The sequence below is a fragment of the Acipenser ruthenus genome, chromosome 27 (assembly GCF_902713425.1).
Source record: "Acipenser ruthenus chromosome 27, fAciRut3.2 maternal haplotype, whole genome shotgun sequence".
In the NCBI taxonomy this organism is placed as follows: domain Eukaryota; kingdom Metazoa; phylum Chordata; class Actinopteri; order Acipenseriformes; family Acipenseridae; genus Acipenser; species Acipenser ruthenus.
The window spans coordinates 24,887,078-24,914,303 of record NC_081215.1 but is presented as its reverse complement, the minus strand read 5'-3'; the positions used below and the strand labels follow the sequence as shown (position 1 = coordinate 24,914,303).

General features: G+C 38.6%; 1 protein-coding gene across 4 annotated transcripts in view; it reads left to right on the top strand.

Annotated features, from left to right (window-relative positions):
* Positions 1–291: 291 nt before the first annotated feature.
* The window catches only part of LOC117432408 (diacylglycerol kinase zeta-like), a 121,696-nt gene continuing 94,761 nt past the window's right edge, over positions 292–27,226 (top strand). For 2 of the 4 annotated variants that reach the window (XM_059002546.1, XM_059002545.1), the window contains exon 1: positions 292–1,130. In XM_059002546.1, coding sequence (XP_058858529.1) covers positions 847–1,130 — 284 coding nt within the window. In that variant the 5' untranslated portion in view covers positions 292–846. Of the gene's footprint in view, positions 1,131–22,788; positions 23,511–27,226 lie in introns of those variants that run through there. The other 2 variants (XM_059002548.1, XM_059002547.1) reach the window with 1 other exon arrangement.

Here is a 27,226-nt window from a genome sequence, read left to right as displayed (position 1 = left end):
GTAGTATTCTAGATCATGAAATTATCGTGTTTGGAGTACAGTATTTGTTATAAGGCCCTCAATGGAGTGGTTTTCAAAAAAATAAACATAACACATAGTCAAACAGAGTTGTACATTTGCATTCCTCAGAGTTTATACTTTATGTTCACCTTTGTGAAACTCTCTTAGCAAAGTTTCAACAATGTATTACAGACAGACACACCCACGCGTCGATAAAAACGGCATTGCCTGCCTGCTATATCCGCCTTAGGTACAGTCTCTGTCCATTCTTGCCGTTTGGTCACCACTGGCTGTAGCTGCGCCTCAACACGCAACGCTCAATGCACTATCCATTCTAATATAACATACAGCATCGTCCTTCACCTGAAGTAAGCGAATTTTGATTCAGCGCCGTGATCACCTCCTTTCCTGTGGATAACGCTTTACGCGTTTTGTTTCTTCAGGAAAAACAAACGGTATTTATTTAAATAAGAGTTTTACAAGCTTGTGAGGTTGGACAGAAACTTTTTTTCTTTTTTTTTAAACACAGCATGATTTAATCGTTTCTTGCTCCAACATGCATCAGAAAACCATTTAGAGGAGCATCCTGGAGTCACCTGATATACTCCAAACGAAAACAACCTAATAATATTGCAATGAATTTATAGAAGCGATGTAAAACCATTTTGGTGCTGTTCGAATATCAGGTGTTTCTCGTTTTTATCATTTAATCTGCTAACTTTCTCTTGCGTTAGTTTAAATGCAAAACAAGCTACGTTAGAAAGAAAGCATTAGGCTCTATAGATTTTTTTTAAATAATATATTTTAAAACAAGCTCACGGCTACGCTAATAATACTCACTTCTCCATGGCCGAAGCAGCGAGCTGCCCCGGAGACAACGCTGCTAGCAGTGCCCAGAGTTCGCAGGACAGCAAGAAGATGGTGGTTGTGGAGCCGCCGAATTTAGAAGACCTAGCCGAGGAAGAGGACGTGTTTCTGCCAGAGAGAGGTCAGGTTGGGCTGGCACTGGGGACTGAGAAGTGTCCGGGATACGGGGCGATGAAAGTTGAACAGGGGACGGAGGAAGACCGAGAGAAGCAGATGGAGAACCAGTTTCTTTATTTAGCTATCAGGAAGCAGGTGTCGTACAGGTAGGACGCGGAATTCTTTATTTTGAATGCAGGGGATACATATCGAACAGAATGTAATGGTGTGATATTGCCTTTAGCATAGCGTCTGTTTACGATGCTAGAAAGAAAAAAAAAACATATTTTATTTATTTGTTTTAATGTATTCGTATATAACAGACTATAACTTGTATGTTTTAAGTCGCCAAATATCATGATAGGAAAAAAGGTTGAAGGAACTAAAGCCGATAATTCCGCTTTAGCAGAGAACAGGGCATGTTTTCAAAGCCCTCATTCCAGTGTTCAATTACATTTAATTCATTCATATTTTCTGAAAAGAGAAAAAAAAAACCTTTTCGTTTTTTTCCAAACTAAAACCATATAACAGTGGTAATTCCAGATCTAACCAGCACTCAAAATGTGTTTCTCCACAGCCTTGTTTTTTTAAGACTTTATTTAGATTTAGATGCTGTCTGTTTAGGTTATCACCCCTCACCAAAGAACATGTTTTTTTTTCAAATGTATTTAATACAGTACAGGTCATTTGGCAATGGCTTGTATAAAGTTTCATAATCCCATCCAGTGGATCAGATTGAGAAATAAAGGAGAGCCAAGCTCAAGTTTGTTGTATGACTCGTCATCAGATCCCTGAGATGGATGGAATTTGTGTTAATTCGTTAAATTTTTACAGGAGTAAGGCTTTAGTAGATAATGCATACACACCCACACTCTCTCTATCTATATAATGTAAAGGTGCAATAAAAATATAATATTGATATAATGTAACATTTGTATGACTTGAGTCTGTTTCCCAGTAATCTTAGCAAGAAATGCATATGTCTCCCTCAGACTCCAGTAGGCTGGACTGTACATCTCCATGCTAAAAAGCAGTTAAGCTCCGACCGTCAGTTTTTTGCTATATTCGTTACTTTTTCAGGAGCATTGTTAGAAGCTGGTTTGGTTGTTCCTGGAAGACCGACAGTGTCTGCTATTTGGAGTGCACAGTATTTTGGTGATATTTGGGTTTATCTTCCTTCCACCAGCCATAACATCATCTGCCACTCCACTGCTCTCCACCAGGCTATACTAAGACGCCCAATAGCCGTAGTTGCCTGTACTGTATCCCCCTGTGTAACTAATATTCTTTGCATATAATCACATCAAACATGTCAGTGTTTTTGCACTAGTGTTGAAGATTATGCTGAGAAATGTTTTACCATTGGCTAACTGGATTAGACAGTATAACGCAGGGAACAGATGCACGGAAATGAACAAAAATGAATAAATACTTGGTTATGTAATGAAGTAAAATATGGAAATGGAAAGTTTATTGGGGGAGCATTCAGAGGAGAAAAGGGCAAGGAGCTGCTGACTAATCAAGCACAAAGACAATCCTTCTACCTTTCACAGCTGCACCATGCTTTATACTGCAAGTGATGAGAGTCACATTTCCATTCAAATCCAATGACAGAATGACTGGGCAAATGGCACTGCTCCAAATTACAGTGCGAGGCGTTGCTAAGCAGATGCAGAGCTTGATCGAAGTCATTCTCTGGTGTGGTTTAGATGTAAACATGCATTCTTTTTCCATACGGTGTACCTTATGCTATATAAACATGATATACCATGTATCAGGAAAATGGCTATAAATAACCCACTCATAAACAATTAATATGACAGCCCAAATGTTCATGGAGTATCCTCTAGCTTGCCATACTAATCACACCTTGGTGTTGGCATTCACAAAGCAGAATAGAAAGTGACACCTTGCAGATTTATTTTGCAGTGAGTTCAGGACTGTGTTGTGCACTGGGTTATAGCACACTATATCAGTTCATGGCTATCAGAAGCAGCCTAATGATTTTGAGGAAGGGAGTGAATAGTGTCTAGCATGTAGCAATCATTTGCGGTCAACACTCGCTGATGAAAATGTTGAAGACGAGGAACTCTGGATAAAAGTATAAATGAAAAAAGAAAGTTTGTAAAAATACAAAAAGTCTTGGATTATGTGATGAGCCACGTCTAAATCTGTACTAGAAAGACAAGCAGGGCCAAGTCTTCCATTATGGAATGAGCCACGTATCAATCTGTGTACTGAAACAATAAAAAAAACATGAGCAGGAACACCAGAGCGTTGATTATTACCATTCCGTGGATGCTTTTTTTCAAATACTGTATCTCATCAAGCAATGTAAGGGTATTGCCCTGTTTCTACAGAACTAAAAAGGACTACTAAATTGCTGCTGCTTTTATTGCTAAGTGCGACTGCTGAAATACAGAATTAGTCAAGTAAAGCAGTGAATGGAAGGACTGACAGTAGTGGCATTAGCCCAATGTTTCCTACAGCTATATCCTAATCTACTTGGGCACTGGAAGACTGACGGCTGGTGTAATGCTTAAACACTGCTAATCAATAACTTGATTTTGCCCAGGTAGTAAGCAGAGTCGTTTGGTGCTGAGGACACTCGCATATTTGGTTCATTTTGGGGGTTTAGTGCAATCTTAGGGTGGTTTGGCTTATTCAGTATGGTTCAAACCGAACTGGGTGTGTTTGAAATGGTAGACTGAGGTTTACTGGACAAGCGAACAGATCCTATTAAGGTAGCTTTACAGTCGTGTGAAAACATACGGAACCAAGTTAATTTCTAATGAAACTGAGAAGGCCTAGGAGCAGCTGTAGAGGTGGAGATGGGGAGGTGGAGGGATGTTGATGCTGGCAGGAGCACCGTTGGCTGACTGGGATAATATTCTCTGACGGAAGTGACGTAGCTATGGGGCTATTTCTCCACCTGAACTATGCTTAACAAGCATCATTCCTCATCAACGCTGGTACCACTGGTAAACAAAATGATGACAATTTTCGAAAGTGCTGTTTGTCGATAACAAGACAAACGCAGATAGTAAACAAAGGTGGCAACAGCAATCATGTCTTTGTAGAAGTGGATTTAAAGTGATGGGACGTTTAAGAACGAATGAATGCTTTTCTATACAAAATAATAATCTCTGCAAGCAGTAATAAAAATCCTTATCTGCATGTTTATTTATTTTTTTATATATAGCAGAATGTTCAAATACATTTTCGTCGTTGTAAAAATCTCTTTTCTCCAAGAGTAACATCCACTTGTGTTAATTACCTAGAACAATAAACAGCCTTACTCTAAAATGAGCTGTTGTCATGGATGTGTATGAAGCAGAAAATAGGATGAACTAAAAGGTTATGCCTTCATTGTGGCCCACAGACCACTTAACATTGTACTAATTGTGTCATAAATGCTTTCAAAAACCCTCGTATTCATTAAGAGGGCTCAAATAATATTTTCTGAAGAAAATGTTGCAAGAGTGATTTTCGAAACTGTTCTCCTGCAATTCACCACGTGCTGCACAGCACAAAAGGCAAGCAGTGAGTTTTCTTGCCAAGCGAAGCAAATTAGAACAGCTATTGGCCTATGTCAGGGTGAACTCGCATGTGTGAGGAAACCAGAAGCGCTGAAGGACCTAGGTGTCCCAGTGCTGTCAATTAGTCTTTAGAAAAAAAAATTGTATATCTCTGTCTAAGACTAGGTCTTCAAATTGAGATTTCTACAAGCTTCCAAATCCCCACAGGGGCAAACCAAATATAATTCTGTCTTTGAAACCAACTTTTAAATCAGGCGTTAAGCAGTGATCCAATGAATGATATGCCAAGACCCCCATACTGTCCAGACATTCAGCCACATGGCCTACACTCTGAAAGGACCCAACCATGTCCTCTGTGTAAAAACTGTGTGGCTCTTGTGTTGGGACAGCCATTTGAACCATGATGAGCTTGGGATACAAGAATATAATCGTTCCAACCCCACATTCCTCATTGATAGTGATTGATGTATTTGAGCCTTTTATGGATTCATGTAGAGCTTCCAATGGATGTTGAAGCAATTGAAACTCTTTTTTTGTTTTTTGTTGTAAGGGAACAGCGTAAAAGATTATTAATGATTTAAAAAAAAAAAGACTCCTAGATGCAGAAGATTGCAATTGTACCGTACATTGTTAAAATTGAAATGGTGGCATTGTTAGTAAAATGTAAATCGATCTGATTAGACGGGGGTTTGTTTTTCTACTATATAAAATCGGCTTAGTCTGTTTCAGTGCTATGCTTTTTACAGTAAATGTGTCAACATTTCTAATTAGCGTTCAGTAAGGGTCAGCATAATTAACAAGATGAAAGCTCTAGCCTGTTTGCCCAGTCTCATTTCTACTGTTGGATATTATTCTTTTGCCATTGACATTAATCCATCTTCAGTTGTATGTTTTTGTTTGCTGTGCTGGAAAACAATTCTATCGGCAAGGCTTCCATAATGCAGCACTTCCCTGTTCCTGGAATTAATGGCATTATAGAGCGTCTGGGAGCGCATGCGTTTTGAATTGTTCGGCTGAAAATAAACACAGATTTATCTTTACCAGTGAGATAACAGGAACAACGAACATCTCAAAAACGGCAGCACATGGCCCCATAACAGGAAGATAATAATGTTAAGACAGCTGGGGTCCAATAAATGAGAGTCACTTGTTGTTCCTTTGCTCAGTGCATTGCGCAGTTTGACGAGAGTTAACTGCACTATCAAGTGACTATTCTTTGGCAACCCTCCACCTGTGCCAGCTCACCTAGTGCAGAGCCTTCTTACCCTATCACAGTAGTTTGAATAATTTTTATCTGGCTCTTAAAAGACTGCGTCCTTTTGCACACTGTTTCCCAATCTAATTAGCGCTCTAATGGAGGGAGTTTTGAAACTCGCCCAATTAACCAGGAACCTGTTATGTTAACCCAGTTATCCTTGGGTTTTTCCTTGGGTTCATGTTCCCCATCATCTTCACACTCAAGTTTTGTAAGTGGGAGGGTTACCAGATGACTCCAGGTCCAGTAGGACAGTTCAGGCTTTTCTACTCGCATACACATACACACACATGTGGTACGTATAAACAAAATATATTGACTGCACTTTCTGAACCGAGTTGGTGGTACCCATCCTGAACCTGGCTTTTGTAAATGTTTGACATTTCTTTCCTCAGAAATGGCTGCTAATTGCACAATGCAGAGTTAAGTCCAAAGTTGCAAATCCGATATGATATCGGTAAGTACGTGCTGCATGAAGGCACTAAAACATGAGGTCATGTATTTACTTTAACTACAGAGACTGCCTTGGGAAGATCAACCTAACCAAGGGAGGTTAGGGTGTCTGATTCAGTCAAGTCCTCTTGATGCAATGAAAAGAGCATTAGGAACTTCGATTACAAACTACTTCTTTTAAGCAACAGTGCATCGGCAACGACTTCTAGATAATTAGGTAAATGCATTACCTATTGTACTGGATGTGTTTCTAGAAATTCAGCATACAAATAGAATGTGAATTCGTATAAGAAAATCTATATATTAGATTTAGAACTACGCCACTTGCACTATTTTATTAAGGATGGATTCAATGGTGCTGTTTGTCTTCGAAATAGGCTCTAGAACACCACCACCAAAAACTTGAAATGGCTCAAACTGATCTGCAGGGGGAGCCCTACTATATTTCCAGCCTTGCTGTCCTGCAGTTGCCAAGCACCCCAGAGCACTGTAAAACTGTACCAATAGCAGCCCATGTGTACACATCCAGTTTTAGACCTTTTAAATAAAAGGATATTGATTATTTGGTAAATAATAAAAGCAAGATTTCTGATGCTTAGTTGCTTTTAATTTGCCTCCATGTCTCAGTATCGTCCAGCTCATGTTTTCCCTCAGTAAAACAACTGATAAGGGGCAGGGGTGATTTATTGATGGATTTATTTATTTACACGTGCCGCTTGTTCCTATTCAGCAGGGCGATAAAAAATAAATGTCATGCACGCAACAGGGTTCATTTGTAATGTAAATAACAGGAGAATATTCAGAGTGTCAGCCCTGAAAGGACATGTAAATAAAGCTGAATAATAACCAACACCAGAGAGGCCGTGGCTGACAGTATTCCAATTGCTGCTACTGTCATTATTTGGCAACACTGCACTTTACAGAGTATTGGTTTTCTAGAACTGTGTTTGTGACAAGGATGACCGAGGTTTGAGATTCAGAGACAGTATAATGGTCAAAATAAAGTTTTTTTAATAAACAAAAATACAAAATAAATAGGCACAAGGGCCAAACAAAAAGGTTTCAAACACAAACAATCAACACAAAACAAAACTTACAACAAAAATACAGCTTCCAGGCTGGGCATTGCCTTCACTGGTTTCAAAACTTAACAAAACAGCACACACAGAAAACCGCTTCTTCTCCTTCCAGAACTCTCTCTCCCAAATGGGAGGCTGAGGCCTCCTTTTATGCCAGGTGGCTGGGTCCTTAATTGAATGATTAATTGTTTGATTGCTCCCACCTGATGCAATCAACCTGGGCAGGGAGGAGAATTTAACTCCTTCCCTGCCAGTATTTCTAAGGGCAGAGCCCTGCTCTGCCACAGTGTTGTTGGGTACAGTATTTCGGTTTTCATTTAAAAATAGGCAAACCAAAGCTGTATAGTCATTCTCTTGCTGAATTAGTGCAAGCAACAATATTTTTGGTCATTCCTTTTTTTGTGTGCTAAATGTCTCTTGGTTCTTTGCTTGTTTATTTTTCTTTATCTAGATTTTATTTTTAATACAACAGTGATTTGAAAGTTGCTTTCACTCTGAGCCGAGGTTCACTCCACTAGTCTTACTGCAAGAAAGTTAATTTGTACTGTAGTATTATATTTGAAAAAGTCTACATATTGTAGATAAGGCCTTAATGTGACAGTTCACTTGCAAATGAAGATGTTGATAACTGTTGCATTTCCCTAGCTCGTCTCGTTCACTTTGTTTTGTTTGCATTTTCGTCAGGCGAAACTGGAGGAAGCGCTGTGCACAATTCTGCACAATACTGCACAATACTGCACAATATAAGACGGACTGATTTGGCATTAGAGAGAGATTGTATTTATTATTTTTTTTAAACGTGGGCTGTGACGGATATTCAGATAAATTGTAACATTGAAGAGATGGGCTTTGTATCAGAAAACTGATGACAGAGTAGGAAATTGCATGTGACGGGTAAGTGCATTAATTTGTTATATATATATATATATATATATATATATATATATATATATATATATATATATATATATATATATATATATGTAATGAGGGTTGATTTTATTCTTAATACAACAAGGGCGGTAAAACACGACTGACGTGTATCTGGGTAACAGATATCCGGGTGCTGACTGTAGAACAGTGACGCAGCCTCTGCTATTAATCTGCTATTAAATTGTAATAAACAGATGAGGATCTGAGGGCAGTAATTAGACTACCATTTCCTCATGTTCGCTTACTGGTGATTGTAAATAAATGACATCTGATGACATCTGTTCTGTGCTAACCAAGGGCTTCTGTTGGCAGCGCTGAACTAACATTGTGTGCTGCTGCTTTTACTGAAACTGGAAAGACATGGCCTTTTAAAACATGAAAGCATTACCGACTAAAAGGGGTTTTCCTGACAAGACCAAATACCCCAATGTATGCACAATTTGCTCTTGTAATAACTAGTGTGTTTTTGACCATATGGTTATATATGCCCTGTATCCAAAGTGCTCGCTGCAACATCCATCATGTGCTTCATCTTAGAAATGATCTTGTTTCTGTTGAGTTGTCGTATTCTAGTACAGACCGTGAAAGATGCTTTTTTTTTTCATATCGAAGCGAAATGATGAAGAAGCGTACAATTTTTTTCAAAACCAAAACCAACATGTCGTTCGCAAATTATATGCTTCCAAAGAAACGAACATTGTAACATTGAAATATGGAAACTTCAAAAGATCAGAATATCTGAACATCCGTAGAAGGAAACAAATCGAAACTGCTTGAGCACTGCAAACTCAATATATTATCATGCTGCAATTCTGCATATACAGTACTGTAGTAGCCACAACCTCAACCTATTGCATAACAAGAAAACCCATAGCAGATCGAAATCCTAAGGGTAGAGTGTCATATCACAACCCTAATATTGATCTAGTGTATGTCCACTTAGAAAACACAGTTAGTCCCTACGGTCAATGGACAGTGAACCAGGGGGAGATGCTACGGGAAAAAAAGTTTATTGGGTTGTTGAACAACTTATTACAATGTATACGCTTGAATAGACCCTAGTATCTTCTACCGTTATTAAGGCTGGTCCAGGTGCTGTTCATCAAACTAGTATTATGTTAGGCACATATCGATCGGTAAGTTGATTTATAAAGGCAAGGTAAAATAACTCGCTGTAACTATACCACTTGAATCATAAAGATGTACTGTTTCAAGTGATAACTCAATTGGTTTTAATGCACGGTAGAAATCGATGGGGATTTGCAGATGCCTTTCTAATCATCTCTCAGATACAAAGGGTGAAAGAGTGTTGCTTGAAGAGCAACACCAATCAAGCTTGTCAGCCCGAGGGGTCTGTGTTGCCGGCAGCTGTTCTTCCATTCCCTGTGGTTCACTGTAACTCTGCCCCAATTAAACTCTAAGATAACAACATAATTCAAATATGAATCACGACTCGAGACCAGTGATGTGATTAATATACGGGATGATTCACAGTGAATCCATCAAGGACGAAGTACAATATATATTGCCAGTACAATATATAGTACTGAATGACCCTCTAGTCTGTCAGTAACAGATCCTGAGCTCAACTTTCTATTTCATGAAGTGTGTTGAGGTAACTTAAGCATTAGAGAGCTTTTCAATTATAAGATGGTGGAATGATACCACAGTTTTGTAATATTGTGTACTATTTTGACATATTTTTAAATATCTATCAACCTATCGATACAGTATGTATGTATGTGTGTATATATATATATATATATATATATATATATATATATATATATATATATATTAGTGGCTGAAGATAATGTGTTGGTAGTTGGCAGGGATAGGGTTAATTTCTGTCTTTGCCAGATAAATGTGTGTGTGTAATTAGTTTATTTAATTGAATTGATTGCCTGTTCATTTGTTTTTAGTTTAATTAGTGTCACCTGCCAGTAATTTAGCAGGCCGGTATTTAAACGGTGAAATGGTGAAATGTTTGATCGGGGCAGTCTGTTTGAAGGCACATGTGGGGTGTATCTAAAGGTAGCGTGTGAACCTTTTGGTTTGTGGTTATTTGTATCGGTAAACAGTTTAGCCATCCGATTTTAGTTAGGAACTGTAAAAAGAAGTTTAGGTAGTACTCAGTGTGGGAGTTAGGTTATGTTTTGATTATAAATAATAATGTAAATAATAAAATTGCATGTAAGTGCTTTAAGAACCTACAGTTTTGTGTCAGGATCTGCATTAAAAAGGGGCTACCAACCTAGAAACGAGTGGAATTTCTCACAATAAATAAATATATATATATATATATATATATAATATATATATATATATATATATATATATAATATATATTATACAGTCATGTCATTGGCATGCTACAGTACAGGATCAGTGTGCAACATTGTCCATGGCTCTGCTTGAGTTTCTTCAGGAGCTGGTATTACAGTGTTATTCAAATGGTATTTGTTAAACTTTTAAAGGGGGGAATGATATCTTTTGAGGAGGTTTCTTGTCTTTGCTGTCAATTCAATTATCAGAACAATTTGATTATACAAAGCCCCCCTGGTCAATGTTAGGTTGGTTATTAGTAGTTTTAGTGTGTGTGTATTTTTACAACGTGTGGTTCATTGCACTGCAGCAAAGCCCTTGGAACAACAGAAAACATAATCATGGTGCTAATTGTATTTTAAGTCTACAATTTAAGGCTGTAACTTCAAATCACTTGGGAACTGGCCTTTGATATCAGTAGCTTTGATCCTTCGTCTCTTTTGCATTGATGTTTCAATACAACTTCAGCAGGTTTTAATTGGAAGACTGTCGCTGCTATCCCCTTATTAAGGGTTATGATGACTGAGTCTTATCAAAAGCCTGGTTTCTTATTTGCAGCCACAGATTAATGTGCACGTCTACAGCAGCAACAGTAATGAAGTGAAGCTTTTAAATTGAGCATTGCAGAACACAAAAACGCTTTGTATTCTAATACATGTCAGTAATTCAAATGCAGTTGTGCTGACTTCTTTTAATGAAATTCAAATGGAGTAAACTTGTGTTCATCATGAAACATGACATTGAAAGTGTAATACTGATTTTTTTTTAGCCTTAATTCCCAAATCTCTACTGTTTGTAACACCTACATTCCTTTAACATCATTGGGGTGTGAACGGAAATATTTTAAGGTGGTTTTGCTTTAAAATAATTCCATACATACTGTTTGGTACCACAAGGATAATAAATGAAGCATTATTTTAGATTGTAATTATTATTATTTTATTTTAGGTGCAGTAAGGTTACCAGGGGCAACTGACTGGGATAGGCAAATAATTGCTTTTGAATTGGGAGGTTATTATTGGCTAGCTTGTGCATGTATTGTGGATTCAGCTTTGATATCAGTACACATGCGTGGTAGACTTCACTTTAAAGGGGTTTGCAGCTAACACAATACGGCCACGTATCTCATCTTTGGTGTACAGCTGTGGCCAAGCTTTGAATACTAGAATTGAGAAAAAAAAAAATCTGTATGAATATAATGTAGATCTTTTATTTAACAACATGTAACCAGAAGTCATAATAAGTAGTACAGGTATTTCATGTTAGATTTCGAAATGTCACATTTATCAATGCGTCAGTTTTTAGTTTAAGTATATAGAAATCTACAAAGCGGTATGTAATTCAGTATATTAACGTACACATTCAACAGGTTTCATTCGACTTTATGAATTACTTAATTGTACAGGGAGATGCAACACTTGTTGAGTACTTGTCCCTTTTATTGAATTTCGAAGATCCTCCGGAAATGAATTCCCTCCAGACCATCAGGCACTCAGAAGGGCTACTAATAAAATGACTCATTGGAGATCACTGACCGGCTTGTTGTAATAAATCATCTGGCTGGCCCAGGTGCCTGTCTAGTCTACAGGCACTGCAGCTGGGTCCTGCATGTTTGACTGCTAAATGCAAACCACTCTCAGCTCAGTGCCACACAAGATGCTTCCTAGTGAAGTTTGCTGTAGTTTATTTCTGATTGATGCCTGGTTTTACTAAGAATTTAACAAGACACACCTGAGCTTGTTACCTATAAACTGTGGCTAATCAGGCTTGTGTTAAAACCTGGAATGGGTGACACTGCTGTGCAATAGGAGTCTTATTTCCATCCCTGCAGTGGATCTCACAGTAACAGCTAGTTTAGAAATCACCTCACTTGCTATCTTTTCTTATGCGTTATTCCTGGTTGACTCTTATTCTTGTTTTATTCTGTTCAAGTCTAAATTAGCTTCTGGTCTGTTCGTCAAAAGAGCTCCACACCTCTGTTGTAGTGTAGTTTGGGCTTATGGAAATTCAAATCGGTGCTTTTGTGCCCTCTTGTGGAAAAGGTATCAATCAATCATAAGAAAAAAATGCAGCAGTGCAAAATACTTTCTAATTCAGAAGGGAAGTTTGTTGTTAACCTTCTCATGGATATTGGAAATGATAAAATGTTAATTATTTTTGGCACAATGACATATACAGTAGCCCTGTATGCTGCAAGAACACAGTGAACTGTAATATGCTGTGAAACCCCATAGGTCCCACAAACAAACTTGTATCAAGACAGAATCCCCTTGTTTATGCAGTACCACAATCCTTTTGAAAACTATTTTAAATGACTGTTTATGTATTTGTGAGTTGGATGAATAATACAGCATAAAAGAGGCTGCCTCGGTTCAGTTTGACCATGTGCCTTGCTCTGTATTGCTTACCAAAAACAATCACAAAGTATAGAAACGTGTTCTGTGGTTTTGGGCCAATCAAGCATGACACATGAAGAGCCAGACAGGCAGTGAATCAGAGATGATAGCTGTGCCTGTCTGTACAGCAAATGGAGAGCAATGCCACTTTAGATGCATGATTGAGTTTATTACCAGCTCCACATGACCAACGCTGATCTAGGGGAAGGCAAACTCTTCATCAGGTAAAGGGATGGATGGATACAGGTATGCACTGTCAACAGGAATTAGTGCAGTTCCTCTTGTGGCTTCTTTTCATGAGACTATGTTTCACACCAGGGGAGACATGGGGTTTGATGCAGCAAAGTTGCCTCAAACTAGGTCTCCTGGGACCAGGTTTCAAGACTTTTAGGTGACTGTCACCAAATGTGTGGATTAAATATATTGGTGATCATTGGCCTGAGGGCCTGTCTGTCTGCTTAAGGAAATACTTCAGGCAGTGTCTCTGCATAAACACAAAGCCCTATCTGTATTCAGTGACAATCGGAGGAAGTGTTATGACCGACAGCAAAGATCTGCATTTAAACCAGCAGCCTGCCGCTATATTAAAAGTCAGTGAGGAACTCTGCTTACGTTGTGAAACCAAAGTTATATCAAGAAGAGAGCAGCAAATCAGATTGATTTTCTTGCTGATTTCAAACCGTGAACCAAGAGGAAGGTGTTATATTCCAAGTGCATGCTGCTGGATAAGCCGAGTTCAACTTTGACATCACATCACCGTACAAAACTTGTGCAATTACATACAACGCTTTCAGTAAATGCAATCACGATTGCAGTAAGCATACTTAAAAGCATCCTGTGTGTTCTTTCAACACTGTGGTAAGCAGAGACACTACAGGAGTTTTGAATGTGCACCTTGGAAAGGAACAAACCTTCTTTTATCCACATGCATGTCGCTTTCATCAACTGTTGAGCATTGGCAGTTTTGGCAGCGGCAATACTGTACATTTATCTTTGTTTTTTTTACACAAGACATTAAGTGGTATTGAGGCTTTGCAAATCTTTTTATCACTGTCCTGGATTTTTCTGCTTTTATTTTCCTCCGGAGTCTTTCTTAGGTTGTCTCATTTCGGAATATGTGATTTTTACACGCTTTCCGTTTAGGGGCTAGGGTTTTGTGTCATGTATTTTAACTTTCTCTACCCGCACTTTGAGTCATGTGTCCTGCATTCTAATGTGTCCCAAAGAAGCAGCAGTTATTATTATTGTTTCTTTTTATTTTGGATTCCATCGCTTTCCAGCTCAGTTCTAAAACCTATCCATAACTGTATAGTTTTTTACATGCATACTCCTAAGTCTGCACCAGTGTTTTTCGGAAAGGAAGACAAATAAAACATAATTGCTTCAAAACTTGGTTCTCAAACATTATTTAAACAACAAATACTTTTTTTAAGTAAGTGCAGATCATGTTGATTCTCAAATTTTTCATGATTAACAGTTTTGCAGAATAAGTGGTGAGACCAGCACTGTAACTAGCCCAAAAGCTCAAAAACCTTTATTGCACAAAAAGGCAAAAGCAGTGAGTGCTTTGACAGTCGCTGATGCTACGAAAAGAAAAACGTACCAGTTTATTTCCAATCCAGCTCCCGAGCCCCTCTAGCTATGCGTAGTCTTGTGTAAATGAGCAGACTACCTCAGTTTTGCACGGACATGCTTGAGGAAGTAACAACTGGAAAAAAAAATAAAATAAATGCAAGTCAATGCTGAGTCCTTAGTGGCTTTCACAAGATGTACCCCATGTGATGTGAAAAAGGCAGGGCAGAAAAACACCAGAATATAAAGCAGTACTCTGGTGCTTGCGATATTTCAGCAAAACAGAAGTCGCATTTCTGTTATAAGAAGAAATCGAGGAGGGTGATAAATACTAGGTTGGTTGGAAAAGATAAAGATGTATTTTATTTATTTGTTTATTTTTCAATGTAAAAACTGTGTTTCAACTGCCCAGGTCATGTCACAATCCACGAGGAAGTCATAAAAAAAGGAACTGGAAAAAGAAGCTCTACTTTTAACAGAAGAAGCCACTTGTGTTTTCAGCACTCCGAATGTTAGAGAACTAATCAGCAGAGTTGATTGTGCTTACTGGTTTGGCTCAGAAAGCCATGCCCCGGTCAGTGGAGTAGCCTTAGAATCCAGTGCAAGGCTCAGGGACAGGAACTGCTAACAGATGTGGATGAAAAAGAAATGGATGGTCCCCCCGACACCACCAGCCAAACTGGATAAAAGTCAGTACAGCAATTGACTAGTCTGCCTCGTCCGTGCATATGGGAAATGTATACGTGTGCTCACTTGCTTTTTGGTGTGTCTGAGCTGCACAGTTTTTGATTCTACAGGTTAGCAACCAGGTCTGATTTAAACTTCGTTAAACATCACTAGTATTTTGTCTTTTTGTTTTAGAGACACATATGCTTTCTGTTAATGGATTGTGGTGTAGGAGTCAAATGCATGCACTGTAATACAACATTTTAAGTTTCACAGTTTAGTGCTAGGCTGCATTTTTTAATGCATGCTAGTGATGGGTGCATGTTCTAGTGGTTTAATTTGTTTTCATTTTTTTTTTTTCATTAGAGCGTAGCTGGTGAAAATGAAGCATCAGCTTCACATGTAAAACGTGATAATATCTCAGTTGGTTATTCATACAAGGCTTATGTACAAGCCACAAAGTTAAGTTTATATTTGTGGTATTGTTGTTATTTTGTTACAAGCTTGTAATAGCATTAATAATGACCTTTATTTATGCCACTTGACGAATTCCATTTCAAACTGCTGAATGTATTTCAGAACTCGCACCTCTTGCATAACAGACTTAACCAGAACTTGGTTTCCTTTTTTAAACTTGTAAACTTCCCACTCTTAACTGCTCTTAATATCTCACAGTCCTTAAATGGTCTGGTACAGATTCACTGCCTCTATCACTGCAAGACTGTTTTTTTTTTTTACGCATTGAATTTTGTGCATCCACCTACTGTATAAAATATGCATGTACAGTGTGTTGAGAATGCAAGGAAACTATTACAGGTAAATAAATAGGTACATTCTAATTTTGTATGTAATTCACGTGTGATTTGATTCATATGACGCCTTTAAAAATGTGATCTCCCAGGATTTTTTTACACAGTAATACCAACTATCTAAAGTGACCACGATGATGAATCCCAGTATAGTATATTAACTGTTACTTGATCTATTTAGACAGTTCCTAACTCAACGCTGCCTTTCCACTTTCATGATGAACTCGGCTTATTTCTCATTGACTCGTGTTGCAGTTGCACGGCTGAAGGATTAACTGCGCTTACCCTGTCGTGCTCGGCACATGTCCTGGCGTCAGTCGACAGTCTTGGAGGCTCAGATGGATTTCATCCAGGTTCCGTGAACGTGCTTGGAATGCCCATTTTGTTATTGTGACGTTCCACTAGGTAGCCTGGCTAGTGGAGGTGGCTCTTTGAGCCATACTGACAGGCTTATGGGTTTAAATGCGAGTTTTAAATTTACTGTGTAATACCCAGATGTGAGCTGCAGTGCAGTACTGCCTGGTTAACTATCTTATTGTGGGCTTTAAATGTACATTGTGTATCCTTGGAACTTATTGTAAAGGTGAATTTCCTTGTTACACTTTTTAATAAAAACACGACAGTCTTTAAATCACTCATGTTAAAGCATTTGTGAACACCATTTACAGCAGGGCTTCTCAAACTCGGTCCTGGGGACCCCCTGTGGCTGCTGGTTTTCGTTCCAACCAAGCTCTCAATTACTTAACTAGACCCTTAATTGAACTGATAATTTGCTTAATTAGACCTTTTTAATTTGTTTCCAGCTCTTGAAAGTTAGCTATAATATTTGATAAGTAACTTGAACTGCAACTGTTTAAAAACTAAACAAGTTAAAATGTATAATTAAGCAAATTTATTAGTTCAATTCAGGGTCCAGTTAAGTAATTGAGAGCTCGGTTGGAATGAAAACCAGCAGACACAGGGGGTCCCCAGGACCAAGTTTGAGAACCCCTGATTTACAGCATAAACAACCAATTACAGAAGGCTACCACTAGGTGGCTCCCCAATCTCTGCTTTTACTGCTTTTAATCTCTGCTCCACCCGTCAGCTGCACCTTGCCCTGTGCAGCCTGCCTTAATGTTACAGATGTATATTATAATACTATGTTGAGTTTGAACCTGCACTCAATTTGGGATGACTGTGTTTTATGACCTGCAAGGTGCAATCATTTTTTTTTTCTTAGAGAGCTATTTAAATATAGTTGCCACAGCGATGTTCATGTGTGTATTTTATTTTGTATTTTTTCTGTGACTTGTGTGTGGGTGTGTCCTTGGGGGAGGGAATGGCACACTGTCGGTTTAACCCTGTTAGTCCTGAATTTATTTTTGTGGAGCTGAAGAATGTAAAATTAAGTTACATAATTCAAAAAGGCACTCCTTTATTGACTATACATGAGACCAGGACAACATATTATTATTATTATTATTATTATTATTATTTTTTTTTTCATAAAACTCCCCTGCTGGGAATGTTTAGAACGACCATTCAAATCTGACTTAGTTTTAACAGTGCTTTAGCATGTTTCAGATGAATTCAGATTGGATTAATGATGTTTGTTTAGTTGGTAGTCAGGATGGTTGCCAAACGGAAAACAATATTTCTGTTTTGTTTATTAACAGGATTGGGAGGTGTTAGTACAGTGGTACTGGTGGAACAGTCTTAGAAATGAAGCGTTTGAGCTACGGAACATGTCAACTAAAAACTCTGTATAAAGTCTTTCTCTCTCTCTCTCTCTCCCCTCACCTTATATAATATATGTGTACCACACACAGCTGTATCTATATAGTAAGAAATTAATTGGAGCTACTGGGAAGGGAAGCTGCTGTCAAACATGCAGCCTGTAACCATATCGACACCATTTCTTGAGTGCAATTAAAATAAATAAATAAATAAATAAAAAGTGTGTTTTCCTAAAATAACCTTTTTGCAACTAAAGATGAATTGAATGGGTGTCCTTTGTGGTCATGCTGTAGAATGTGTTCAGTTTCCATATTGCATCATATTTGTCAGCACTCAGGTGAGGGGGCTTGTCTGATGATGACTTCCAAGATTCCAAATATGTGGTATCTTTGAGTGTGTTCATGCTTTCCTTGATGGCAAGGCCTGCAACGACCAAAAGAAAAGGCATTTTAAGAAAATGTTTAAAATGAGGCATTAAAGCTGGCGTAAGACTGCGTAAGATCTACAGTCCAGCTTTCCTTTCCATTTCAGCACTCTGTTCGCTGTTTCTCTTTTCCTGTTGGGATTTCTGCTACCAAACAAGGAACTGTATGTTAAGAAATAATTTTCTATCTTTGTTCATGAGATGACGCTCTCAGGAGATTTCTAAGTGCAGCTGCTGCTAATAGGTTTCAAAAAACTAAATTACACTTTAAAATGTGACTCCTTTTTAATTAATTCAAACAAAATCCCTAGCTCAGCAGATTGCACTAGTTTCTGTGAGCCATTTCAGTTGGTAGTGACTCTCTCTCTCTCTCTCACACATACAAACAAAAACACCTTGCTGTAACTTCAGTTAACACAAGAATAGCAGGAAATGGTGAGTGGTTTGTGGGTAAACTGTAATTGTATGCCTCTGCTCTTCATGACATCATTTCCCATTTGAAAACGTAAATTTGAAGGCTGCCACAGCTTTCTGCCACTCTCATTGCAGGTGTGTTTTGCTTGTTCCTGAATTTGCCCGAGTACAAAGCGCTGTCACTCTCTTGTAGCTTGCATGCAGGTCCAATCTTGTTTGCAGACTCCTCTCTTTTGACTATAGCTTACCGTAGTAAAAGAATATTAATTTACAATAAAGCCTATGAAAGCATTGTAAAGAATAGCAAGGTTTGATAAAGCGCGTTAATAAACTAACCAGGGTAAACTGATGCATAAAATAAGGGAATACCAGGATAGACAGCATTCCTAGAGCAGAGTAGGACTGGCAACTCTTAACAACCTTTTACTTCAGACATTGTCATTTCTCTATTTTTTTTTTTTTATTGGCTTTTGGGAAACTGATTCCATCTGCATCACCAACAAAAGCGAAACTCACACAGCAGCCCCTCCCTTCAAATTCAAGTACCTTATTAGTGGCATGTACAAGATATCCTTAACAACACCAGAACACACTTGGAGCCACTTTGTCCGCTTTCGTCTTACACGAGTGACATACAATTTCATAGACCGGGAAAACAGTGTGTTGCTGTGCTGTAGGTTTGCACCAGTGAGAATGAACCAGTCACCAGTGATAATGAACATAGAGTCACTATATGGTTTCATAAACTGACACCCTCTGCAACTGTGGCAACTTAGTAAATGGAAAACCTCACTACAGAATCTCAATTTGAGAACAGAGAGGTTACAGGTATCGCAGTCCACAAGCTTACTGCATTCCACTTGTCTCTGCATGTCCTTTCCTGTGTTATCCCAACAGGCTCATTTCCACTGCATGTTGCACTCTAATTTCATGTCAAAACAAGCAACTGAACAGTAGTCTTAATAAAGCCTTGAATTTCAGTACCGCCTGAAGACACAACCAGCTTCTCTTAATGTCCGTAGAGCCAGGGTATGTTGATACACTCTTTTCTGCTGCTGTTGTTGTTGTTTGTTTTATTTTTTGTATTACTGTTTTAATTTCTGCAGTCTTTAGAAAATGCTGGAATGACCTCGTTTTTGGAATCTATAATTTGAGAGGCTCTTGAGAGGTATTCTCCAATCTGGGCACAGATAGTAACCATGGCAACCTGCAATCCCTGAAATGCAAATATAGAATGCGAGGTTGCCAGTGATGGAACATCATTTAAAGGAGCAGTATCTGAGTCACTGTTCTTTTTTCATCACTTGAAAGGTCTATGAAAGGTTACCAGCCAAACACCTGATTAAGACCATGCCAGTACAACTTATTTTACCATAATGGTTGACTTCCGCATATTAGACAGCATTAGCAACATTAACTATATATGTTTGTGTTTTAAAAAAAACAAAACAAAAAAAAAGTGTAATAGGTTAATATATGATGTACAGTTGACCCTGTCTCTTATGGTGTAAGAGTTCTTCTCAGTCCTCTTGTCTGCACAAAGTGCTCATTAGGACACTTGCAATAAGGACACTTACAATAAGAGACAGGGTCAGCTGTACATAACTCATACTATTGTCTTCCCTCTGCTCCATGTCAATCCATGTGTGTGTGTGTCCCGACAGTTAAGTGAACTTCCAAAGTATTGTACCATCGAACATATGATGGCTACAGAGCTGATCCTTGTGTTACTGTCTGTGTATATGCTGTCTTATTTTCAGTCTTGTACTCTATACTCCCACTTCATGTTGCTTAAGTTTGTATTTGGAGTGAAAACAGAACACGTCTAGAGAAACGAAAGTAAAACAAATGCACAGGAATATTTTTAGAACCGTGAAACAATGTACCGCACGTTTGTGTGTGTGTGTGTGTGTGTGTGTGTGTGTGTGTGTGTGTGTGCTCCTCCCCCCCCCCCCCCCCCCCCCCCTTCTGGATTGGGCCAGAGTGTTTTTTTTAAAACAAACAAATCTGATAAATTTCAATAGTGTGAATTTTATATATGAATATTGGCTGATTAAAAAAACACTTCTGCGGCTAACCATAGCGCCTATGTGAACAGTGAGCAGCTTGATTTTCTTATTGTCTCGTGTGTTTCTGGCAAAATTAGCGCTTTTTAATTTATTCGTGAAGATTTTTGTCCTTTTGGGGATGAGAGTTGATTGCAGAGGGACTAATGAAACAAAAAAGAGAAAAAAAAAATAGTATAAAGAGCGGTTAATACAGAACAGCTGGGGGGAGCTTTTCATTTAGAAAATAACAGGTACTGTGTGAGTGGTTACGACCCCATCTGTCCGATCATATGGTAGCTGTTCCAGTTTTCACGCACGACTCTTTAACCCTTCTTCATACTGGCCTGATGAATTAAACATGGACCACTATTCAACAAAGCGCTCTTGTGTTTTGTGTTGCTATTGCGTTATTCATGCTTTAGCTGTGTCCAAAACACTTTGACACTTTATGCGAGAACCCAGCAGGTACAGTTGCTTGTTTTAGTTTCTAATTGCTCCTTTTGTTTTTCGCTGCTGTTTGTGATGGAACTCAACAGGCATCTGAAATGGAGAGCCATCTTCCCAATCTAACTCTGCCGCTGCCCTGAACAGCGTCTTGCTCACAGCAGTTGGGTGTCAGGAGCAGCCTTTTTCAACAAACAAACAACTCGTGCGCCAAACGTTATGAACATTAGATTTCTGCTTCAAATCACTTCTTTACTGATAGCCCAGGAATCGGCAACAACAGGGCAAAGACAAGTTAAACACAAGCTGTGGAAACAGTAGAACAAAAGTGTGGCTCAGTGGGGAATTAGCACTGGCATTAGGCAGTGCAAGGGTTGAACTGTACAGCTTTGCAAAGAAACAATGTTAACACTTTTTTTCTGTCCGCCTCAACAGCTCTGATAAACCATGTAACACATGTAAGACGCAGCTACTGGTAGATGTCTAAAGGAAGTTTGACTTGTTAAAGCTACAGACCCTGGTCCAGCAAGCCTATCTATCTATCAATATCTAGGGCTACCATATGACTGCATGTACACTATGAAAGGGGAATATGTCTTGCACTTCCCTACTGGAGTCCTAGTTTGTCCATAACACCAGGGTGTGGAATAGGTACCTGAGGCAGGATGCCAGTATTGCAATCACTGCCTATTTGAAGTGAATAATAGAACAAGTCTCTTTTAACCACTTCCTGCCAGCACAGACTCACTCTCCTTCTTAAAGGGGCCACGCCAAATTTGCAGATTAGGGGGATGGGGGTGGCAGAAATAATGTTTCTATGTTTGGGTGCAATCGTGATACTTCTTTTAAAACAAGATCTCTTATTGTGATAGGAGGAATGCTTAGATTGTGACACCATGAGCAAAAGTATTCAGTGCTGCTATCAAGTGCTCCTTTAACCAATGGCAAAGCAATTCATGAATATAAAATGTTCCCCCTTTTAAACAGAATAGTACATCATTTTTTTTTTTTTTTTTCTGATTGCATTTTATTACAGTACAAAGTGGCTCATCAGGACTGTCTCATGTAAGGAGACCTCAGTTTATTGGTGCACCCATATTTACAGCATTTACCTGCAGGGTGATTTATTGCATTTTTGGAGCAGGATTCTACAGGAAGGGTGTTTCTTTCAGCCCGGTGGTGGGTGGGGGGGTTTAGCCATACAGATGCTAAGAATAGTTTTATTTAAACAATGCATTGTGAAGTCCCAGTGCAGTTGTCTGTAATGATCTCGAGACGATCGATTTGAAAGCATTATTTCCATGCAAAGTGGGGCAATACCTGGAAATCAGGAATAACCTGCCTCTTGTAAACTAGAAAAAGAGAGGACACATCTCTTTTTTTTTTCACAAGTCTCTTCTCTGCAGACAGCACCTAAAACGTGCATGTTATCTAAACATTAGGAAGCAGGGACCAGCCCAGAAGCAGATATTTCAATTTGCATTAGGGAAACATGGTACACACCCCTCTGATCAGTTCAAGGTGACTGAGAAAACAGTCATGTCCGTACATCAACTCCACAAATCTGTTTTCATCCTTTAAAAAAAAAAAAAAAAAAAATTAATCCGCTTGCATTTCCATGTCTGGCCAGCAGATGGAACTACAACCTCCTTTTACCCTGGGTTAATAGAGAGAGAGAGAGAGAGAGAGAGAGAGAGAGAGAGAGAGAGAGAGAGAGAGAGAGAGAAGGCAGATTTAAAGGCACCTACGTTTGGGTCCTGTGTGCGCTACATGTCTGTTTGACACTTCCTGGATAGTTGCAGAAAGACAGCCAGGGAGCATGAAGACTTTGGCATTCCAGCAGGGAGAATGCAAAACAAGAAGGAAAGAAGAGCGAGAGATTAACATGAGATAGAGGAGGGAGAGCCCGCAGCAGGCAGTGCTGCCCTGAGCCCTGAACCCTGCAGCACAAACAGAAGCACTGGAAATGGACACAGAAGTTTGGTCTCAATGTTGAGTCTTTAGCTTCCTGGTGGTGCCTGGGACTGGAATGCAGGATACAGTATCCCTGGATATATTTTATTCCACAGAATGGAAAGTCTGTTTTTTGGTTTGAAGATGCATATAGAATAAAATGGGGAAAATAAGTAGCTAACTGTTGATTTGTTTTAATATTACAACACTGCACTGGATTTATATACTGTAAATAGTGAAACTGTTATACATTCCAAATGAGGACTATATGAAAAGGACCATATTTTCATAAGAATAATACAATTGAGGGGGAAAATGGATCAGCAGCAACAGCAGCCACCAAATGTACAACAGGGGGCAAGCAGTGAAAACCTGAAGGATTTGGAGGAAGCGGTGACCTTGACCTCTGCTTCCTCTTCCAACTCTGACCTGCCCTCCTTTGCAGAGAGCGAAAAAGTGACCATCGTTCGCCGCCACAGCACCAAAACCTTCACCGGGATCAGATTCTTTGGAAGAAGGTAAGTGATACTTGCGCGCGCGCACACACACACACACACACACACCTTTTTCCCAAAGCACTGGGTGTTTTGTTCAGTGTGGCCAGGTGTTCTGAAGAGAAAGTTCAGATTGCTGATGTCAGGAAGCTATCTTTTGAAAATCCTCGAACTGTGATCTAATTATTCAAGATTGTCTCATTGGTAGGCTAAGCCCACGCTTGCTTAAATACTACTGTGTCGCTAGTATTTTAAGCATGTGTCAAAGCACTGGGAACTTTCAGGAGTACACAGAGAATGCTGTAACTTGTTTGTCAGTTGAACTGAGGAATTCTTTACTGCCAGGAAACTGATTTGTTATGTTTGTGTTGCAGGAAGTTTTGAGAAACTGTCAAAGAATGATATAGCTATGAATGAAAACAGGTTTGGAAGCGGACATGCAAAACTGTGCAATTGATAAATATAAAATAACAAACCACGAGGTTCAAATTGATTGTTGAATTAAACTTAAAGCCTCCCAAGAAGAAAGAACAAATATTCCCAAAGGAACTGAAGCCTGCCTGTGCGAAAAAGCTTGCTTGCCTAGAACACTTTGTCCCTGAGTTATTAAGTTACATTGGATCATTGTTGCCACATTTCTGTATCTTAAGTTACAGAACAAAATATTACAAATAACAATGCAGAATACCAACTCTGACCTAAAAGGAAAAAGAATGTAACATTTGCGGTCATCTTTGGGTGTAACAGGGTCTTTTTTAAATAACCAATACTACGTTTGGACTGCTGCCCCGTTTGATTACACTCCCAGTGCGTTTATATTGTGCTGGAACAGTATGAGAGTGGGCTCATAGAATGTAGATGTGGTGTTTAAAACAAACAAAAAAAATGTGTATGGTACATAACAATAGACAATGCAAAAGTGTAAGTAAGGATATTTTGAAACTCGCAGTAAAACCAGGAATGTATCAAACTGCTATGCAATGGGAGTCTTATTCCATCCTTGAAATGCTGACACCCCGTGTTTTTCAGAGTGCCTTGCATAATCAGGACTCTTTAATAGAACAATGTGGCATTCATCATTTTACTAGATTGATTTGATTTGGTCTCCACCCAAACAATAGAAATTGCTTTTAATGCAGTCTGTTAATGTTGTGTCATGTGCACAATCTCCAATCCCAGCAGAATATTTATATTAGTAGAATATTAAAAAGCTTCTGCACGTAGGGCACGCTTGATAATGATTTTTTGGGCACTGCTTTTATATCACTGAGCCCTGGCAATCTGAAACATGTTCCGTTTAAAGAGTGCCCTTTGAAAGCAATCAGTGTGTGTGTGTGTGTGTGTGTGTGTGTGTGTGTGTGTGTTCTGGAGGAGCACGCAGTCTAAATAGAAGCAGCTTGTTTCTTTAGTATATAACATGTAACATTTGGAAAGCTCTTCTTCTGTAAGAATGGACAGTTTGAAGTGCTGTATTTTCTTTTAAACAATTCATTTGGATTGTATGTGTACAATTGTATATGGTGGCCTGGGGAGACACACAAAGCTTAAAGTGAGGTAATTATTTGATAAGCTTTACAACTAGACATCATCCTCAAAGAATGAAGACCGCCAGAAAGACTTTTTAAGTGAAATGTTAACATTGAAAAAAACAAACTGAGGCCTGAGCACTGTTTTGTGTCCCACTGAGAATTTGAAACCTTTTTTAAACTGGCCTGATTTTAATTCCAGGCTGCTCAGTCAGTCTTCAGGTCTTTGAAATGAACGGACCATTATTTCACCGTTACCCCATTCATGTACGATCGAAACATATTAAATGCCATGACAGATAAAACGAATCACTGAGGCAACTTTTAGTTTCATGAAAACTAAGCGTGGGACAGCGAAGGGCATGAAAAGGGTCTAATATTTACTCGGCATGGCCCTCAAAGTTAACCTGTAACTAAAGCCTAAACATTTTAGCAATAATGCAATCTGTCAAAAAAAAATACAAAATCGTCCAGGCCACAAAACGCGTGGGTGTGTACAAGCAAGAAGTGAAGATGTGCATAAAATCATTGAGAAACACAATCTAACATCCACGTTTTGAAATTTGCCTTGACTGATTTTGCAAATGATGACAATAAAAGAAAAAAAAAAAGCATCATTGTGTTTTTTTTTTATTTTTATTTTACTGACTTTATTTTAATCTAATCTGGTTTTTTTTTATGAAAACTTGCAGTCTTGGCTGGCAGTTACTGTACCTAAGCTAAATCTATAACCAATACGTGAGGCAATATGTTGGCTTGACTAGATGGATTAGGTAAGCAAATACTTAGAACTGCTGCAGTTTATATTCAACTAGTGGCTTTTGACTGATTTCAAAACACAAAGAGCCAAATCCTGTCTTTATTGAGGCAGCGCCATGTCTATAAATCAGGACGGGTTACACCCAGCTACTGAAGAGACAAAATAAAGTGAGCTGGGACCCAGGTGCGTTTGTTGGTACAACTAAATAATAAACTACATTGGGAGGTTCCCAATTTGGCTATATAAACACTTGTAGGCGTGAGTATGGGTTATCTGTCTCTCTGATTCTTTTGCCCTTCCTCAATACTGATAGAGCCTTTTCTATCTTTTGTACAAAGCTGTCGCAATGTTGGAAAATTTAAGTTTGCTGTGGATTCTTTATGGATTTCAGTCACAAAAGAAGTCCACGCTCTGACGTCACATACAGAACAAGGAATACTCTGGGGCAGCTTAGCGATTTTTAAGGGCAAGGTGGATTCTGACATTTTAAAGCTGCAATATCCATTGGTTATTATCTGTTTTACTCTAGTTTCTGACTAAATTTTCTAAAACCCTTTTCCTCCATAACTTGACTGATTTCATAGAATGATAGAGAGATAGATAAATGAGACACTGTATGCAATGAGAATGCTGGTCCAACAGAATACTCACACAGGATGCAAGGACACCTTTAAGAATTTATTTATTTTTTGTCCAATAAGCCTCGTTATAACAATTGAGCAAACTTTAACCTATGTAACCACATTTTAAACAGGTTTCTAAAAAAGATAAGCGCACAAACCAAAACAACCTTCATGCATGATCCATTTAGCACGCATATCTCATGTGTGAAGAACGCATTAAGTGCGATCACTGTTTCTCACACATTTTCTGGCTTCTCAGCAGCTCAGTGTTTTTCATATCATTCCAGATGCCTGTACTAAAGCTGTAGGTTGCTACAGTAAAAGCTGCATTCAGTATATTGAACAGCAGCACCATGCAGTAAATGCACACACACAGCTATGGCCAAAGGTTTTGCATCACCCTATAGAATTAACAAATTTTGCTTCATAAAGTCGAATGAAACCTGCTGAATAATGTTACGTTAACATACTGAATTACATACCGCTTTGTAGTTTTCCATATACTAAAAAAAAAACCTGACCATTTTTAAAGTGACATATCAAAATCTAACATGAAGTACTGTACAACTATGATGGCTTCCGGGAGACTTTTTTGCTATTTTATAATTTGTATTCTTTGATTACATAAAAAATCTAAATTATGTTCACAATGTCATTTTAATTTGAATTATGTCTAAATCCTAAAATTCTAGGTGATGCTAAACCATAGCTGTAGATACAGTGCATGCATTAGGATGAGTTTTGTCGGATTTTTAAATGAAACTACCAGTGTCTTCACCTCTGCAGCTCAGCCTGATAAATACAAAAGTGAAAGACAAGCATGTCTGGAGC